Genomic DNA, 17,655 nt, shown 5'->3' with positions numbered 1-17,655 from the left:
CTGCTGCTGACTTCTCGCCAGGTCCACTCCCCTGCATTCCTCCTGCCTCCCCTCTGCCCCCCCTAAATCTGTGCTCCCCAGCTTCTCCCTTGTAACTCTGGGTGGGGCCCAGATGGGTGGTTCTGGGGGCATGCAGACCTTGGCAGATAGCTCACGGAGGACTGTTGAGGCCTGGGTGGGAAGCGGAGCAAGGCGGGTGTTGGAATTCAGAGAGCAAAGCTGAGGACAAACAGAGAGGTGGGGGTAGGGGGCGGGGTGGGGGAGTGTTGCTGAGATGCTGGGCCCCAGGGCAGGTATGATGTGGGGTCCAGAGACCTCCCCCGGCACAGGAGGAAAAATGCATATAAACTCTCCGATTGGAGCTGGGAACCCATCCTGGAGAGTGCATGGTCTGAAAATGCAGCAGAAGAGCCAGGACAGGCCCCTGAGCCCCTGTGTGGCTTCCCTCCCAGATGCCATGGAAAAGCCACCCTTGCCCTGTGTCCTTTGCACAGCCCCGTGGCTGAACTCTGTCTTACCCTGTGCCAAAGCACAGCTGGAAGTGGGTTGGTGGGTCCTCAGGGCCCAAATGGGCAGTACCTGGCCTGAGCCATGCAGCACCTGAGTGACAGGGACATGGGGGCCATTTGTGCTCTGTCCTGTGGCCATCTTCCTGCCCTCCACCCACAGTCCCTTGACAAACTTGGCACTCCAAAGGGAGTGTGGGAGGGCGTTCGGGCCGCGTGCAAGTTTCTACAAGCCTGAGTGGAGGAGAGGGGCCAGGCTCCTCTCTACCTGTCTTCAGATGGCTGCTCCTCCTCAACCCGAGAAACAGGACTGGGTACCAGTGCCAGGCATCGCCTTGGTTCTCTGTGGGGATAAACCCACCCATCCTCCAGCCCCCTGTGAGATAGGACACTTGCTGAGGCCATATAGCTGGTAAGTAGTGTCAGGATTCAAACCCAGACACCTGCCTCCAGACACCTCAACCAGGAGCATGACAGGTCGGAAGGGCACAGCTGACGTGGTCCTCAGCGGCCACCTCCTCCAGTGCCTGCAGTTCACAGCGAGGGGAGCAGGCCCAAAGAGAGGAGATTTATGAAAGGACACGGGATCTATTGGGCCCCTGGACTCAGAAAACTGGAACTGCTGGCTGTAATGGGCACACCCAGACTGTCTTACGAGCTCTCTGCCCGCCACCTGTAGGTCGCCCGGGGTGTGATGCTAACCCCAGTTCTTCATCTCTTTCTGCTTCTCACCGTCATGCCCGGGACTCCAGCCACAGTCCCCCCAGCCCCACCCTCTGGCGCTGCCCTGCTGGCTGCTAACCCCACCTTCAGGACCCTCCCACTTGAGGGGGAGGGGCTTTGTTTTTTTTAATTTTAGTGAGAGGAGGAGAGGCAGAGAGACAGACTCCCACATGCACCCCAACCAGGATCCACCCGGCAAGGCCACTAGGGGGTGATGCTCGGTCCATCTGGGGTGGAAGCTTAGTTGCTCGGCAACCAAGCCATTTATTTTTTTAGTGCCTGAGATGAAGGCCAGCCATCCTCAGTGTCCGAGGTCCACTCAAACCAATCGAGCCATGCCTGCGGGGGGGGGGGGGGGGAGTAGATAGTTGCTTCTCCTGTGTGCCCTGACCAGGAATTGAGCCTGAGACATCCACATGCCAGGCTGATGCTCTACCACTGAGCCAACTGGCCAGGGCTGGAGGAGCTTTTTATTGGAGGTGGGGCTTCCCACAGTTACCTGTTTACCCGAGGTTGGAGACATCAGCACTCTGGAAATGGGGACATTATGGATGAGGGAGAAAAGACGTGGGGGAAATGGGAAGGCAGGCAGTGAGCTTTTTATAGGCTCTTATGCGGAGCTGGCCTCCAGCTCAGTCTTTCTTCAGGAACATGGAAATAAATGTGTTACATAGACTTCCGCTGGCCTGCTGACTGCTGGTGCCTGGGACATTTAGAGATGTGAACTCTCTAGGGTGGGGGGAGGAGGAAGAAATTACTTTTCTGCCTATGTGTTTAAGAAAATCAAATAAGTCCTTAGGGTTGGGGAAAAAAAAGAAGAAAAGAAGAAAAAAGTCTCTTTTATGCCCCTTTGGCTGGGGAGGGGACTTAATCTTGGGAGCAGTGGAATTATGATCAGCCCCTCATCCTCCCACTCCTGATCCTGGCCCTTCCCGGGATGGTGGAGCCATCACTTCATGTTCCGAGGTCATCCTGCCTGGAATATTAGATTTTCCATGACCCAGCCTGGTCTGTGTCCCACTTACGACTGTTGGCTCCTTCTCCCTGCATGGAGGCACTTTCTGGAACCCAGGCTGTTGCTCCGGGTTCAGCTTTCTCCAAACCCATTATCCTGATTTCTTAGGTGCCGTCTAAATATATTTATATTTATTTTACCCTTAACTCTTCCTTTGGAAAGAAAAAACAACAACAACAAAAAACCTGATGTTTGGTTCCTAAAATTCTGGGATGTTGTACAGGATTTTCCAAATTGGAAAAACCGAAGTTAAGTTTAAAAGGAATATATTTTTCAGGTCTGGCTGTTGTTCCAGCGAGGAAGTTTTCCTGCTGGGTCATGGCCACAGCCGCATGGCACGGGTCCTCTAGATTCTCCATCCTTCCAGCCGCTCCAGGGCTGCGAATATTTTCTGAGTCCTGGGTCCAACGTACACTTGGTAATGTCCACCACAGAAAGTGGTTTCAGTTCCAAGGAGCGATGTCTCCAGTCGGGTTCTGTGACAGCTTATGTATCCCGACGCGGCTGAAAATGGGGAAAGAGCAGAAGAGATGTTCAACAGCCAGAATTGGTGTCACCACGCATATGCAATGCGTCATCTTAGGAAAGAACCCACACAGACCTACCTCGAGACCTCTGGACTCTCTGTTTACGTACAGTCTTCACAAGCCAGGTCTCTGGTTTCTCAGGCTAGAGCTGATTAATAGAGGCAGCTAAGGAGAAGTGGACGGAAGGAAGCTGATTCCTGGCATAGAAACTCCCACAGAAGGAAGAAGTGGTGGCTCGCAGCCTGGTCATGAGAAGAGAAGAACCAAGTGGCATCAGATAGAGGCGCTGAGAAGCCACAGACGCGAGGGACTGTTGTGCAGGCTGCACTCGCCCCCGGGTGGCATCCGGCCATGAAGAAGAGGTTCCGGGTCGAGGAACAGTCCCCTGGGCCTGCAGTGTCCATTTGGCTGGAAAGGCCTGTTAATAGAGTTTTCCGTCAGTTCTGTCAATAGAGTTTTCAGCCGTTTGAGCAACTCCAGGCAGCTCTGCAGATAGGCCGCCGGGTCCCCCCAGGGCCTGCCTTTCCCACCCGGTTCCGGTTCCGCAGGGAGCCTGTCCTTTTCTCTAACAAGGCTGCTGCGGGGCAGGTCGACTTTGGGAACTTGCCAGTGGGTCTACAGGTGGGAGAGGCTTCCGGAACCCACTGTGGTCTCCAACGTAACCTTCTTTGCTGGTGTGTATTTAGGGTGAACAAGGGGTTCCAGGTGTGTCAGGAGATGCCGGCTTCCAAGGAGACAAGGTAATTGTGGCAGATGGTCCCCTGCCCCCTGTCCTGCCCTTCTGGGCGCTGTCTTTCTTCCCCAGGGCCCGTCACAGGCCAGGACCTCTGCATGAGATAGCTTCCTTTTAAACAATCCTGTCTTCCTTGTCATTGGTCCACCGTCTCATCGTCTTTTTCCTGAACTCTACAGGCCTCCTGAATTATTCCCAGGCCCCCAGCCTCTTCCCTCCCAGTCTGTCTGCCTCGCTGATCCAAACGTTTTCTGAGGGCACAGCTCTGCTTGCAAACTCTCCATGGCTCCCAAGGGCTCCCAGAACCAAGGCCGGGCCCCTCACCCTGGCACCCAGGACCCCAGTGAGCGAGCCCCTCTGACATGTTCTTGTCCCTCATCCTCACCGCCCACTGCCTCTCTGGGCCCGGCACACGCCGCTGCCTCGCCCGGCACATGCTCTGCCCAGCGCCTGCTCAGCCCAGCCCTGGCCTGTCTTTCAGGGCCCTGCTCCAGTGCCATTTCCCCATCTGCTTGGGAGTGCTTATTTCATTGTCTCAAGTGGCCTGAGCAGCCTCTCTGTCCCTATCCTGTGGCAGCACCTTCTCCCCTGGTTGATGGGGACCTGTGTTTAGCCACCTGGCAAACAGTACGTTCTCCAGACTGCCTTGGCGCAGCTGGGCTCGGGCTCCTAAACATTTAGAGCATGTGTGAGTGAGGGAGGGAGTTAGTAACTGGGTCTACTGACTGGTGAACTGAGGCGGCCTGCCGAGACCAGCTCCTCTTCGCCTGTGTCCGGCACCATGTGGCCATATCTGGATCTCACCCCGTCCCTGAATGAGGCCCAGATGTTGGCCAGCTCTCCCTCTTCTCCTTCCCTCTCTCCTGGCTGGCCTGTCCTGACCCAGCCGTGGTGTCTCTGGGTTGCCAGACATGCAGGCCTGGCCGCCCCTGCCGGGCTGCAGTCTCAGACTTCCCCGGGCAGAAAGGGCCCTGCAGAGCCTGCGGGAGCCCCGGGGCCCCAGGTCCCAGGTCCCAGGACCACAGGTGAGGCCAAGGGCTGCCGGCTGTCCCCCCTTCGCATCCCTGAGGCCCAGCCTGCAGGCAGAGAAAGTGAGGGGGAGCCCATCGTCCCCAAAGCCGGTGTTCTCCTGGCTTCAGGCTGGCTGGGGGAGCCAGCAGTTGTTCATCGGGCTGTTTCTGTTTCTCACTAACCCCAGCCTGCTCTGGGTCTCTTCCAGGGGAGCCAGGGGCTGCCAGGGTTCCCAGGTGCACGGGGGAAGCCGGGGCCTCCAGTAAGTACCTTCCGTTCTGAGACCCCAAGCCTCACATTCTCCAAAAGGTCATTGAGGACCTCACTTCCTCCTGCAGCAGCCCTGGGTGGTGAGCAGGGCAAGGCAGGGGTAGAGATTCACCCACTTCACAGATGAGGGCACTGAGGCCCAGAGGGGCAGGAACCCACCCACCATCATACATAGGCCTCGTCACTGGCAAGAATCTTGGGCTCCTGATACTTTGTAAATGATAGTAGTGTAATTAATAATAATAGTGGGTGTCATTTATTTATTTATTTTAAAATTTTTTCTATTGATTTGAGGGGGGGCAAGAGAAGGAGGAATGGGGGAGGAGAGAGAGAGAGAGAGAGAGAGAGAGGGAAGCATCTACTCCTTTCACTTAGTTGTGCTGTCATTGGTCACCTCCTGCATGAGCCCCAACCAGGGATCAAACCTACGTCCTCAGTCCCAGGATAATGCTCTACCTATTGTGCAATCTGGCCAGGGCCTCATTTACTTATTGAATTTTACTGTGTACCAGATCCTGCCAATAACCCCAGGGGTTAGGAAATTATTATTGCTCCCATTTTACAGATAGGTAAGCTGGGGTCCTGCAAGGTGAAGGGACTTGCCTAGGACCCCATGCCTAGTAAGTGCAGGAGGTGGGGTTTGAATAGTAGTAGCTCCTCCTAGTTGTCTAGGCAGATTTTGTTCATATATTCCCGAACTTTCCCAACCACCTGCAGCCAGGGGGATAATACAGGGGCTCAGTAGAAGGTGAGCACTCACTTACCCTTGCCTCCCCCATAATCTCTTTTCCTCAGGGCAGAGTTGGAGACAAAGGATCCCTGGGGTTTCCTGGGCCCCCTGGGCCTGAGGTAGGTGATGCTCTATTTGTCTATGTCTGGGTACAACTGAGACTGGGTGTTGTCCTTGGGAAACCAAGACCCAGAGACCGGAAGATACTTGCCTGAGGTCACACAGCAAAGGAGAGATGGAAAGAATAGAAATTTCGACATCAGTGATCTTTTCGTTTCTGCCTCTGTGGGGCAGAAGCTGGCCTCAGGGACTCTCCTAGCTTGGTGGCCACTTTTACAGTTTCCAGAAAAAACATCAGGAGTGTCTTCTGAACTCGACTGCCTGTACCTTTAGTGGGAGCTCCCCACATTCTCCCCCTGAGGTTGCAGACAGCCAGCCCCTCTGTGCCCTGGGACTCTGCCAACCACTCACACCCACCCTGAAAAAGTTCAGAACTCGGAGCTCTTGAGTATGAGAAGCACAAAGCCAAGATGAAATTCTGGTGTTTGAGTAGAGAATGAGAAATAATGAAGGATGGTATAGCAACTCATACAGTAATTCCAGTTGTGTAAGTAGAACCCTGTGAGTTTCCGATCATGTGAGGATTAGCATAAGTACACCGGACATTCCTCAACCGGCGTCACGTGAAATGGAGTGAGTTAGCTGGGTGAGCTCTTTTGTCCCCCCCCCTTCTGATTTGGGGACTTGCTCTGGAGAACAGGGTGAGCAGTGCCAGGGCCACTATCTGTCCAGGATCATCAGTGCCCAGGTCCTGTGTGGGTCTTCACCAACCCCGGCCCGAGTCCCACAGTCACACCCACTCTCCACGCCCGGGGGTGGGGAGCTTGCTCAGCCGCGCGCTCTCAGAGACAGGAGTCTGGCTCTGCCGGGTTCTCTAGACCCTCCCAAAGATCTCTCCTGGTCATGCCTGGATGGGTGAGGGAGTGTCTCCTGAAAGCTACGAGTTCTGAGTTTCCACTGTTTTGACTTTGGCCGTGACACAGTCCTATCTTTAGACAAATGGAGTTGGCCTCTCTTCCATGGCCCCGATTCCTTCCCCTGGTCACTGTGGAAAAAGGCTTTTCCGCGAGCCTGGGTTTTCCCAGCAGCCTGGCCGGGGAGGGTGGACAGCACGCCCCCTCCCTCGCAGTTCTGAGGCTCTGCCTCATGCCAGGAGGCTGTGACACCTCTTCAGGGTAAGAGCTTGTTGACTCCCCACCATACGTGTGTGCAGGAGGTATTACAACCACCAGGTGATGTGTGAGGAAAGGGAGCCACAGAGCAGGGAGGGGACCGCCTCAGTGTCCCCGCTACTTGCAGCAAGTGAGGTCTACGTTGGCTCTCGCCTGGGTCCCTGGCAGCAGCTGGGGTCTGCCTCTCCCGGCGTTGTGATCTGTTTGGATTGGCCGGCTCAGAAGATGGCTCTGCTCAGCTGAAGACAGAAGCTGATGAGCTTGTCAGCACCTCCTTGGGTCTTCGCCTCCTTTCCCAGAGACCACGGGTGGGAGCTTCTCCCGCCAGCCCCCACGTGAACGATCTTTTCACTTACTGGTGGCCCGATCCATGTGACCACCAGAATTTGATCGGTGTCCCCATTGCCAAGTTCTCCCTGGAGACGGGCCCACCACAGGCAGACTTGTTTTCCTAGGACTGTGGGACCCAAAATCCTTTTGGATGCAGACTTTTACTGAGTGCTTCCCAGGCACCAGGCTCTGAGCTAAGTGCTTTGCTGACATTATTCCCTCAGAGCAGCCCTGTAAGATGGGTGTTACATCACCGTTTTACAGATGAGGGAGCTGAGGCCCAGGGAGGCTTGGGAACCTGCCTGGGGTCACACAGTGAGTTGGTGGCAAAATGGGAGTTTGAGTCCCTCATTTTGAAGAAAAAGATATGGGGCTTCGCTACTGGTGATGGCTCCAGATTCAGGACCCTTCGTGCCTTTGCTGGTGACAAGGGTGGTAGGACGTATGAGCTGCAGCTGAGCAGGAATTACTGAAAGGTCAAAAGAAGAAGGAAAAGAAAAGCTGCCTTAGGAAGGCAAGATGGGAAGGGGCATTTTGTTTTTAGGGATTCATATAAAAAGCCTTTGGTTTCTAGCTGTCAGAGAAGCGAGAGAGTAGTGAGCCTGCCCCAAAAGTGAATGGGATTCTAAGCCAAATTAACAGAGATATTACACCTAAAATTAGGGAGGGGATGTTCCCCATACTTGCCTGTGCTTGTTAGTTCATACCCACGAAAGTGTAGGGTATGAACATCCTGATGATGACCCATTGGAGGCAGCCAGGCTAAGGGGCCCCAGCCCCTGAAGCTGTTGAAGGGACAAAGACGGGCAGGCCTCTGGGGATGGAATAACTGGTCTCCAAATTGTTCGAAGACCACTGTGGGAAAAGGGACCCTCTGTGCTTTGTGGAGCCCGGGGGAACAGCATGAAGTTGTTAAGGGGGAAAGGAGGGGATTCTGCTCGATGCCTGGAAGAAGCTTCCACTGCCCAGTCCTCCATCTGGGAGGATGGTCTGGGAGCAGCGAGCCCCATTGTGGGTGTGGGGCAGAGTCCAACACACCTGGCCAGGTTTCCCCTTCAGTTAGGAGGAGCTGAGAGCAATTAGATCAGTGCTCTTCAGGCCTTTCAAAGCCCTAGCAAACCCAGAACATACTCATACCTGCAGGGTCCCTGCAATGATGACATCTTCTCAGAGCAGAGACTATCCCTGTTTTAGAATAAAAATCAGGGCAACTGCCCTGCCCAGGGTCACAGCCCTTGCAGGAGGGGATGGAGACCCAGGTCAGCTCCACCTCTGAGACCGATGCTCTTAGTAATTCCCTTCAAAGTCCCCATGGGTGACCCCTGCTCTCTGCTTCCTTTTAGGGGTTCCCTGGAGACATCGGCCCCCCTGGGGACAATGGTCCCGAAGGTGTGAAGGTGAGTCCCTGCCATGGGCAGCTCCAAGGGAGGAAGCTGACAGTTCTGCAGAAACCACAGCCCTCCTGGGTGGGCTGCCTGGAGGAGAGTCTGGCCAGCCTGTGATGGAGTTGGTGCTGCCTCTGTGACCCCTTTTTGTTCCCTTCTCACCAGGGCAAGCCCGGAGCTCGAGGACTGCCAGGACCCCGTGGGCAGCTGGGGCCCGAGGTAAGACCTCTGGCCCTGCCCCCGCCAGCCCTCGCCCAACCCCCAGCCTGCTCTGTCCTGGGTCCTGAAGGCCTAGGCTGGGGGCTGGGGCCTCAGTTGGGACACAGCCCAGGGTGGCCTCAGGCTCATCCCTGACAGCCCTGCTTGGTGACCTTTGCAGGGGCCTCCTCTGCCCTGGCCTGGCAGGTGGGTCACTCTCTCCCCCCACTGCACCCCCCTGTACCCCACTGTCCTGGGGGTTCTTTCCCGGAGCCGTGGCCACTGCTCCTGCTCACGGTGGCACAGTTTGTTGGGGCGTGACATGGAAGGATAGGACTTGTCGGCTTTATCTTAGGAGTGAGGCCCTGAGACTGTGTCCGGTCCCACGGTTAGTGGCAGGCAGGCCCCAGGTTTTGCCCATGCATGGGGCCCTCCACCACCCACCTTGGCTCGGGCCCCAGGACCCTGTGACACACAGCCCCGGAGAGGGTGCAGGAGGCCCAGACTCAACACGACCACAGGCAGGCATCCAGCTGGTTCTGGGTCTGGCAGGGTCCCAGTGCTGGCTTTGGGAGCCACCACATGGGGCTGCCTTCCTGGAAGCTGGGGAAGGGGGGGCAGCTCTAAAGAGGGGCCCTTGGTCAGGCCTGGCATGCCAGAGGGACCAGTTGGGAGGCTGCCTGTGCCTGTGGGGAGGCCTGGAGAGTCTCCCCGGGCCAGAGTGGGAAGAGGGTGGGGGAGAGAAAAACGACCCCGCCATGTTCTTCCAACTCCGCCCACGTTACACTCAAGGAAACCCTCAACACGCCTGCCACTTGCTCACGTCTTCCCCGATTCATTCATCCACTCGTACATTCATTCCTGTCTCCGTTTCTTTCCTCTCGTGCCCCCTCCTCCCTCCCTCCATTCGTACCCACTAGACACTGCACACAGCCATCTCGAGTGATATTTGGTGGGTGGCTTCAAGAAAACATATGAGATCCTCATCGTCCTCCAGGATCGCGACGGAAGCCAGTCATACTTTAGGATGATTGTCTTCGCTCTGCACCTTTTTAGAGATGGGGAAACTGAGGCACAGCAAGTAAATGTCAGAGCTCAGAAGAGAACCCGTATCTCTGAGCTGCAGTCTGGGGCTCTGTCCCCACAGCACACGATGGGGTTTGACTTTCCTGCCTGGCGCTGCTGCAAACCCAGGCTGATCACGTTTGGATGATGCTGAGGGCCCCATCCACATAGGAGTCCCTGCGTGACCCGGCCTCTAGGCCGTGACCAGTGGTGCCTCTGCCCTGGGTGGGGCCAGGCAGGGCGCCCAGGTGTGCCATTTCTCTTGGTCCAGGAGAGCTCTTCTGTCCAACCCTTTCCTTTCTTATAGGATCAGTTTCCCAAGAATCCAGCTGGATTAACTTTCTCCTTTTCTCTCGTGTTTCCCAACTCTAGGGAGATGAGGGACCCATGGGGCCACCCGGGGCCCCTGGCTTGGAGGTGAGTGTGGCTGGCCTGGCGATGTGTTAGCCATGAGCCAGCTGTGCACAGTAGGGCAACATTGGGCTGGTGCTCCAAGAGACATCATCAGTGGGGGCCTCTGGCCAGCCAGAGAGGGGACCAAGACAGGAAGAGAGAGAGAGACAACAGACAGGAAGCTGACCTCCGTCTTTGCCCACCTACTGTGTGCTGGTGCTGTGCGCCCCTTTTACTCACTTGACTCCTGTGAGAGAGGCACCATTTTGCTTAGTTTCACTGGAGGCCGGTAAGGCTCACAGAGTAGGGGCCTAGCTTACTGTCGCAGAGCCAGGGAGGGGGTGGCCCACTGGAACCCCACCCGTGTGTTCTCTCCGCTGCTCCGAGCGGCCTTCCGGAAGGGGCTTGTCCAGCCCCCACCTTCATCCCTGCAATAGCATCAGTCAGCTGTTCGTGAATATTTTGGTCTAGGACCTCTTGACACCCTTAAAAATGACTGAGGATCCAAAATGCTTTTCTTTGTGCGGGTTACAGCTAACACTATTAAAACTGAGAAATTTGAAGTGTATTTATTAATCCATTTAAAGTGAATAACAAACCCATTTCATGTTAACAAAAATAATGGTTTTTAATAAAAAAGAAACACAGCTATATATATTTTTTTCCAAATCAAAATAATCCAATGAAAAGGGTGGCATTGTCTTACTACTTTTGTATTCATTCTGTGGACCATGCCACGTGTCATAGAACCTCTGAAAATCTCTGCCTACACACTCATGAGATTGAGCATGACACAGGCAAATGCCACTTCAGTATTATTACGGAAATGGTTTTGACCGCCCGGATCTGCTGAAAGGGTCTCTCCAAAGTTCACGCGCAGGACCCCGGTATAAACTCCCACTCCCCGGGACCCCTCACCCTCCGTTCAGTCCCTTGCGTTTCCTCACTCCTCGAGGCGGTTTTCGTCTCCCCATTTGTAAAGGAGGAGGTCAGCTGGGGAAGGGAGACTTTCCCAGGATCTCGGGGCTGCAGACCTTCCCAGCATCCTCAGGACAGCCTGCTGACAATGGGGCTCTGCGTCCCTATGCCCCAACCTGGGCTGCGTGGCCCTCCCCCTGTGCCAGGTCCTGGGGCCCCAGCAGACCGCTCTCACTCATCTCTTTCTGTTGCAGGGTCAACCTGGCAGGAAAGGCTTTCCTGGGAGGCCCGGCCCTGATGGCTTGAAGGTGAGGGGACTTGGGAGTGGCGAGGCTGAGGAAGGGCAAGGGCAGTGCCTAGGGAGCAGTGGAGAGAGAGGGAGCCAACGTATGAAGACCCAGGATGAACCCTGAACTCCATGGCCACTTGAGACACGGGGGTGCAGAGACGGGGGGGGCAGGGGAATAGTCCCCGTTTATCACCAAGTATTGGTAACACAAGGAAAAATGGGCACAGGCTAAATGTCCCACAGTAGGATCCTGCTCGAGGAATGGGATACAAGGCAGCCACCGAAGACGGTGTGGTGGGAGATTTTACAAGACGGGGAAGTGCCTGCGGGTGTGGCGGCGGTAGGAAGTGGGTCGCAGGGACCGGCTGCCCCGCATTCCTGTGTGTGCAGAACAGAGGCCAGAATGTGGACAGGGTGATCTCGGGGTGCCGGGATTCTAGGAGGTGGCCACTTTCTTCTCCGGGCCTCTGTATTTCCCCATGATGTATAATAACTATGTATTATATCTGTTAAAAGGTTTTTGTTTGTTGTTTTTTTAAGTTATGAGAAAGAAATTAGCCTGGGTAGGACAGTGAGGATCCTCTGCACGAGCAGCTTCATGTCACGGCCTCCCAGGGGCGCCCACGAGGGGCTGGGTTTTCCCAGGCATCTGGACAGGGATGACTGGGCCAAGTTTCCAGTTGGGCAAGTTTACCGAGGATTAGGGTAGAGCCAGGGGCCCAGGTTGTCTACGTTTCCCATGTGGGAAGTGGCCCACATGTCTGGCTGGCCCTCTGGGTTTGGTGAGCGTGCTGTCTGAGGGAGGAGCTGGCGGAGAGTGAGGCTGGAGCTGGGGTTGCCATGAGCCACATCCATCTGTGAGCCAGAGGCATGGCTGGTCTGGGTCCCTGTCCTGCCCTCTGAGGTGGTGGCCTTTCTCCCTCTGATACCAGTTTGGTCTCCATGGTGGCAGCGGTGACGTAGCCCAGGATGGGAGTTGATCCAGGGTTCTGCTTGTCTCTGTCCAGCTCAGGCTGTGGGGACACCAGGACGGCTGTGGCTGCCTGTGGGAGCCGCCGCAGCATGGGATAGGGCTGAGACGGGGCCACAAGAGACCACCAAGCTTGAGAGCTAGAAATAGCCTCGGAGACAAATGAGTCTTGTTTCCCCTTACTTGTGGCCGAGGAGGCTAAGCCCAGAGCAGAGACAAGACTCACCAAGGTCACCTGGGAACTGGTGGCAGAGCTCTGGTGGGGGCTGGGGCCCGCAACCCAGCGCCCTGACATAGCCGTGCTGTAGCGGGGTGGCTTGTTGCCATAGGAACGGGGATTCCGATCAGGCAGACTGAAGTTCCAGTTCTAGGCCTACCTCCAGCTGGCTGTGTGACTTCGACCTGGTCGCTTCCCTGAGCTTCAGTTTCCACCCCCACAAAATGCAGTGTAGACATCAAGGCGCCAAGTAACCTGCCAAGGGCCACTCAGAGGACATGGGTGACTCAAGTCATCCTAGGCCAGAGGGTCTGTCCCAGTGTCCCTTTGTCCCCGCCATTTGTTTGGAGTTTCCAATGCCAGACACTGGCAATGAGGTCCCTGGCCCATCCCCAGCAGTAGGGACTAAGGCCAGTCAGCCGGGGTGCTCTCCAGGGGGCTTAGACTCCTGTCACTCATCTAAAGTGACCCCCTTCTATTTCTTTGCAGGGGGAGCCAGGCAACCCTGGACGGCCGGGGCCCGTGGGTGAGCAGGTAAGTCAACACTGGTCTCTGAGCGTGATGGCTCTCTTTACTGAGCACTCCTTCTGTGCCCAACCCTTTGGTGAGCACTCCACATGCACCCCGTATTCATTCCCATCCCGGCTCCAGAGGTAGCTTCATTCATCTCCCTCTTGCACTGATACGGACACGGCGTCTCGGGGAGGTGAAGTCACTGAATGAGAGTGACTTCATGAATCATAGTGAATCATAGTCACAATGGCCATTGCCCATGGCCTGACTCTGCAGATGTTTCTGGGGCATTTGCCCAAAGTGGTGATGTGACTTTGCTCCCAGAACATGAAAACTGGAAGAGCCCATTAACAGTCGCCGCCTGTGCTTGACTTAACAGATGGGCAAGCCGACGACCAGAGGAGCGTAGTCACTTGCCAGGGATTCTTGGTCGGGCATCCCTAAATTATAAAGAATGAAATTGCAGCCAGTGGCCCTGGCTAGGACCAAGGTCTGAAGACGAGAGAGAGCGGGTTGTTTGCAAGTAGTGACAAAGGAGGTTTGAGGATCACCGGCTTCATTATCAAGGTGTAGGGCCTCAGCACCAGACAGAAGCGGCTCTGAGTGCTGGGTGGGCAAACGGGTGGGACGGTAGCAGTCTCCTCCACTCCTTTAAAGGAGGATCCCGTCCCCCAAGCCCTGCAAGATGCCGCCTCAGTCCAGAGGGAGGGAGGATGTGGGGGACCCAGAAGAATCTGTCTGCACTGAGAACCCTCAGTGGCGTGAGAGGCGCGCGCGATGGGCTTCCTCACCAGGCCTGCAACATCTGTTGGGGGGGGAAGGAAGGAATTAAAGCCGGGGGAGGGCTGGATTTTTGGAGACCTTTCCAGTGTCATTTGAGCGCATTCTGTGGGAAGCCCGGGAGTTTGGAAAGGCTGCTGCGGCCTGGATAGATTTCCTGATTGGAAAAAAGGGGAATACGATCAGCAAATTTAATTTCATAGTTATGCTGATGGTAGGGCCCTCGGGAAATAGAGACTTGCAATCCTAGAATATCAGAACACAGAAGGTCCTTGGAAATCTCTCAGTTCCAGGGTCCGAATGTTTTTTGGGCCTTCGGCCCCTTTAACAGGCTAGTGGAGCTCATAGACCTCTGCTCAGAATAGAGTGTTTAAACACAGAAAACAAGGAACAAAAGATTGCAAGGAAAATTAGTTGTATTGAAATGCAGTTATGAAAGTGTGTTCCAGTCTGGTCTACCAGATAGAGAGGCTTCTTTATTAGTGCAGTAAATAATGAGATCTAGCAGTGGGTCTAATAACAACCTCACTTTCGAACTGGTGACAAGCCTTACTGATACATTCTGAAGCTTCTGCAGTAATATGACATATCAGTATCTGTGACAGTTGCAGTCTCCTTATAATCACAGTGTTGGCTGCATTTACTGGGCACCTGTTAGATACGAGGCTCTATGCCAAACACTTTCTACACCATCACCTGCAGTGTCCCCTGGGCAGCCCTATGGTGGTAGGCATTATCACCTCATCTTTCACACAAGGAAACCAGGCTTTGCGAAGTCACTTGCCCACGATCTCCCAGGCAGTGACATGACTGTCAGCGCCGGGGTGGACCCTCAGGTCTGCTGGATTCCCAAGACCTGCCGAGAGGGACTGCACAGCCCTTTGACCTCTTGCTTCTAACAGCTACTTAGAGTGCAGTCGGCTTGCCAGGCCCTGTCCTAGGTGCTAGGGACACAAAGATGATTACGAGGCCTGGGCCTTGCCTTTCAGAAGCTCTGTCCGTGGGGGAGCCAGGCGTGTAAACACCTAACCCTGAGAGGCCTAGTCCAACAGAAGGCACACAGCTCCCCGTCTCGTTCCTAGCTGCCTCCCCAGCGCCTAGCAGAATGTCCCGTGAGAGGGGGGAGGGAGAGAGGCTCCCACAGCAGACAGCGGCCCTTTATCTGTAGACACTGAGGACCAGGCCAGCCTCCCCCCATCCCACCCCCACCCCACATCGGGAACTCAGATCGGGCCTGTGCAGTGCCCACTGTAGTTGACGACACAACACTGCCTCCTCCCTCACGCCCTCTTGCCAGCCCGAGAGGAGCCAGCCTGCCTGCAGCTGTCAGAGCTGCTTCTCCACCCGCTCCGCCAGGTGGAAGCCCTGGGCCTCTGGCGCTGGCTCCCCTGGCCGGCCCCAGCGCCACCCACAGGGCAGGCCTGCTGGGATGTTCCAGGGCAGTGCCTGGGGCGGGGGTGAGCGGGGGTCCTGGAGGTGGGGGGGCAGGGGAATGGGGCACTTGCTGTATGGCCCTTATTCATTAGGATCCTGTTTGGCTTCTTGTTTGAGGTTTATGACCTGCCTGCCTTCCAGGACCCAACAACCCATAAATTTAAAGTAGCTATGAAATTTCTGTTTCCCTGGGCCAGTCGGGCAGGGCCCTCTGAACAGAGCAGCTTTTCTTTGCTCCACTCAGCATCCTCTAGATGTCTGACTGCTCCCTTGTGGGGAGCTCAGGCCTCTGTCTTCACCTCGTGCCCTTTGAAAGTCTTTAGAATGGGGAGGGAGGAAACTAACATTTACTGAGTGCCTACGTGCACCGTGCATTATCTCCAGCGCTGAGAACAACCCTGGGAGGCAGGCAGGCGGGGGCCTTTATCTAGAGCCCTGCATTCTGGAGATGACACACACTCAAGAGAGGCTTATGATTTGCCCGGGGTCTGCATATCTGAAGATTGAATGACTGATGAGATAGATAAAGTGCCAGGTGCCAGCCATTGTTACTAATGTGGCTATCACCTGAAAATGCTCTAATTTATTATTACTTTTTTTAAAGTAAGTTGCAAAGGTTAAATACTCAGTTATTTTCTGGGACTTATGAGCCATGACCTCATACCGTGTACCTCATTCTTTCACCTCGTACTTCAACCTCGAAGGGCCTCTGAGGCCAGGGAGCCAGGACCCTCCCTGGGTAGTGATGGTGCTGGGGGCCACGGAGATCTGTCCACTGCTCATGGCCACAGGCATCGGAGGCCCCAATGCGGGGACAGGAGCCTGGCCTTTGGAACCACACAGCCCTAAGTTGCAGCAGCAGGACACACCTGGTCCTGGCCCAAGGTGCCACTTTAAAACCGACTCCGAGACCCACGGAGCTAACCCTTTGGAATCGGCTGGCATTCTATCACTTTAATTGACTGACAGGTTTGGAGCTTGACTCGCTGAATGCTAAACTTCTGCTCGATTTCTGATCAGGTTCAAGGTCTCTTCTCTGGATGTAGTGTGGGGACAGGGAGCAGACATGGGACAAACCCACTCATCCCTCAATCTTTCCTAATTCTCCCAGAAGCTCTTTAACTGTAAGCCTGGGTTCTTCTAAAGGCATTCTGGCACCCCTGAACCACCCAAGGCCCTCCCCAGCTCGAATGCTCCTTGGCAGAGAAGAGCACGGGGTCTGGACAAGGATTTGTCCGCCTTCCTGGGCGACCCCTGTAGGCTGTTCACCCTTGCTGTGCACGTGTTGGCCTGCTCAGGGCCACAGCAAGGCCTGCAGCCACTGAGAAGTACCCCTGGAACACAGAGGCAAGTTGTTGCCCAGTGGAGTTAAAAAGAGCAACAGGAACCACAGGGTGTGCGTGTGGGCGTGTGTGTGCGTGTGTGCGCGCACGCATGTGTGTGCGTGTGTGTGTGTGTGTGCGTGTGTGTGTGTGTGTGTATGCGCGCGTACTCGTGCGCCCTTTCAGAAAGGAGAGGAAGCCTTTCACAAGACAGTAAAAAGGCCTCCGCTTCCCAGATTCCAATCGGGTCTTTTGGCAGCGGCTGTGATGGTATTTCTGTTCTGGCCAGCGAGTTTGTTTCTCTCTTTGAAATAGCCTCAGAGCCCCAAAAGACGGGGACAGATTTCTCACAGACAGGCCTCTTCCCAGCACAGCGTAAGGGCCTCCCCACCACACTCTCCAAACGTGGCCGCCTCCCAGCCTGATTCTGGCGCAGGAAGAATGTGTGGCGCTCCCAGGGATGCTGGCCGCAGCCCCGCCGCTTGGCTCCGAAATGAGAACCATCTGGTGGAGCGAGGGAAGTCGGGACAGTGCCGTGAGAGAGGCAGCTCTCTCAGTGGCAGCCCCACGCCAGGCAGACGGACAGGCATGGGGCAGGGGACACGGGGAGAGCCCAGAGGAAGGAAGCCGCAGGGAAGTCGCCTTTGAAACTCAGCATGCTCCTGAATCCATGTGGCTTCCTCCTTTCTCTTGCTTTCATAAATGTTTCTTGCAGGGACTTCTGGGATTCGTTGGTCTGGTCGGGGAGCCAGGGATCGTGGGAGAAAAGGTAAGCCATGTTGAGGGGAACATAGAAATAAAATAGAGCTTGTGTTTTTGCAAATTTGTCTTTTTTTAAGGTGACCAACTTTTTTACAATGAAAAGGAGGACAAAAATAAATTGAAGAAAACAATATCGTAAATAAAAGAAACATTTTATTCATTGCAACAATAATACACTATAATATGATAAATGCATAATAAAAACATTTGTAATATTTTATATTGTAATTATGCTTACATGCCTATTAACTTTTAATAATAATTGTAAGAAAAAATTACTCATTTAGATACAAATATGTCACATCACACGCAATGGGTCGACTCTGCATCGA

The 17,655-nt window shown here is 54.9% G+C and overlaps 1 protein-coding gene across 6 annotated transcripts in view; it reads left to right on the top strand.

The window, feature by feature from the left end:
* COL27A1 (collagen type XXVII alpha 1 chain) overlaps positions 1-17,655 on the top strand; it is a 137,211-nt gene that overhangs the window by 67,856 nt on the left and 51,700 nt on the right. For all 6 annotated transcript variants that reach the window (XM_066256419.1, XM_066256422.1, XM_066256420.1 and 3 more), the window contains 9 exons: positions 3,458-3,511; positions 4,724-4,777; positions 5,581-5,634; positions 8,421-8,474; positions 8,628-8,681; positions 10,098-10,142; positions 11,291-11,344; positions 13,002-13,046; positions 17,277-17,330. In XM_066256419.1, the coding sequence (XP_066112516.1) occupies positions 3,458-3,511; positions 4,724-4,777; positions 5,581-5,634; positions 8,421-8,474; positions 8,628-8,681; positions 10,098-10,142; positions 11,291-11,344; positions 13,002-13,046; positions 17,277-17,330 (468 nt within the window). The remainder of the gene's footprint in view (positions 1-3,457; positions 3,512-4,723; positions 4,778-5,580; positions 5,635-8,420; positions 8,475-8,627; positions 8,682-10,097; positions 10,143-11,290; positions 11,345-13,001; positions 13,047-17,276; positions 17,331-17,655) is intronic.

The sequence above is a fragment of the Saccopteryx bilineata genome, chromosome 2, assembly GCF_036850765.1.
Source record: "Saccopteryx bilineata isolate mSacBil1 chromosome 2, mSacBil1_pri_phased_curated, whole genome shotgun sequence".
NCBI classification, from domain to species: domain Eukaryota; kingdom Metazoa; phylum Chordata; class Mammalia; order Chiroptera; family Emballonuridae; genus Saccopteryx; species Saccopteryx bilineata.
This window is presented reverse-complemented; position numbering and strand designations above follow the sequence as displayed.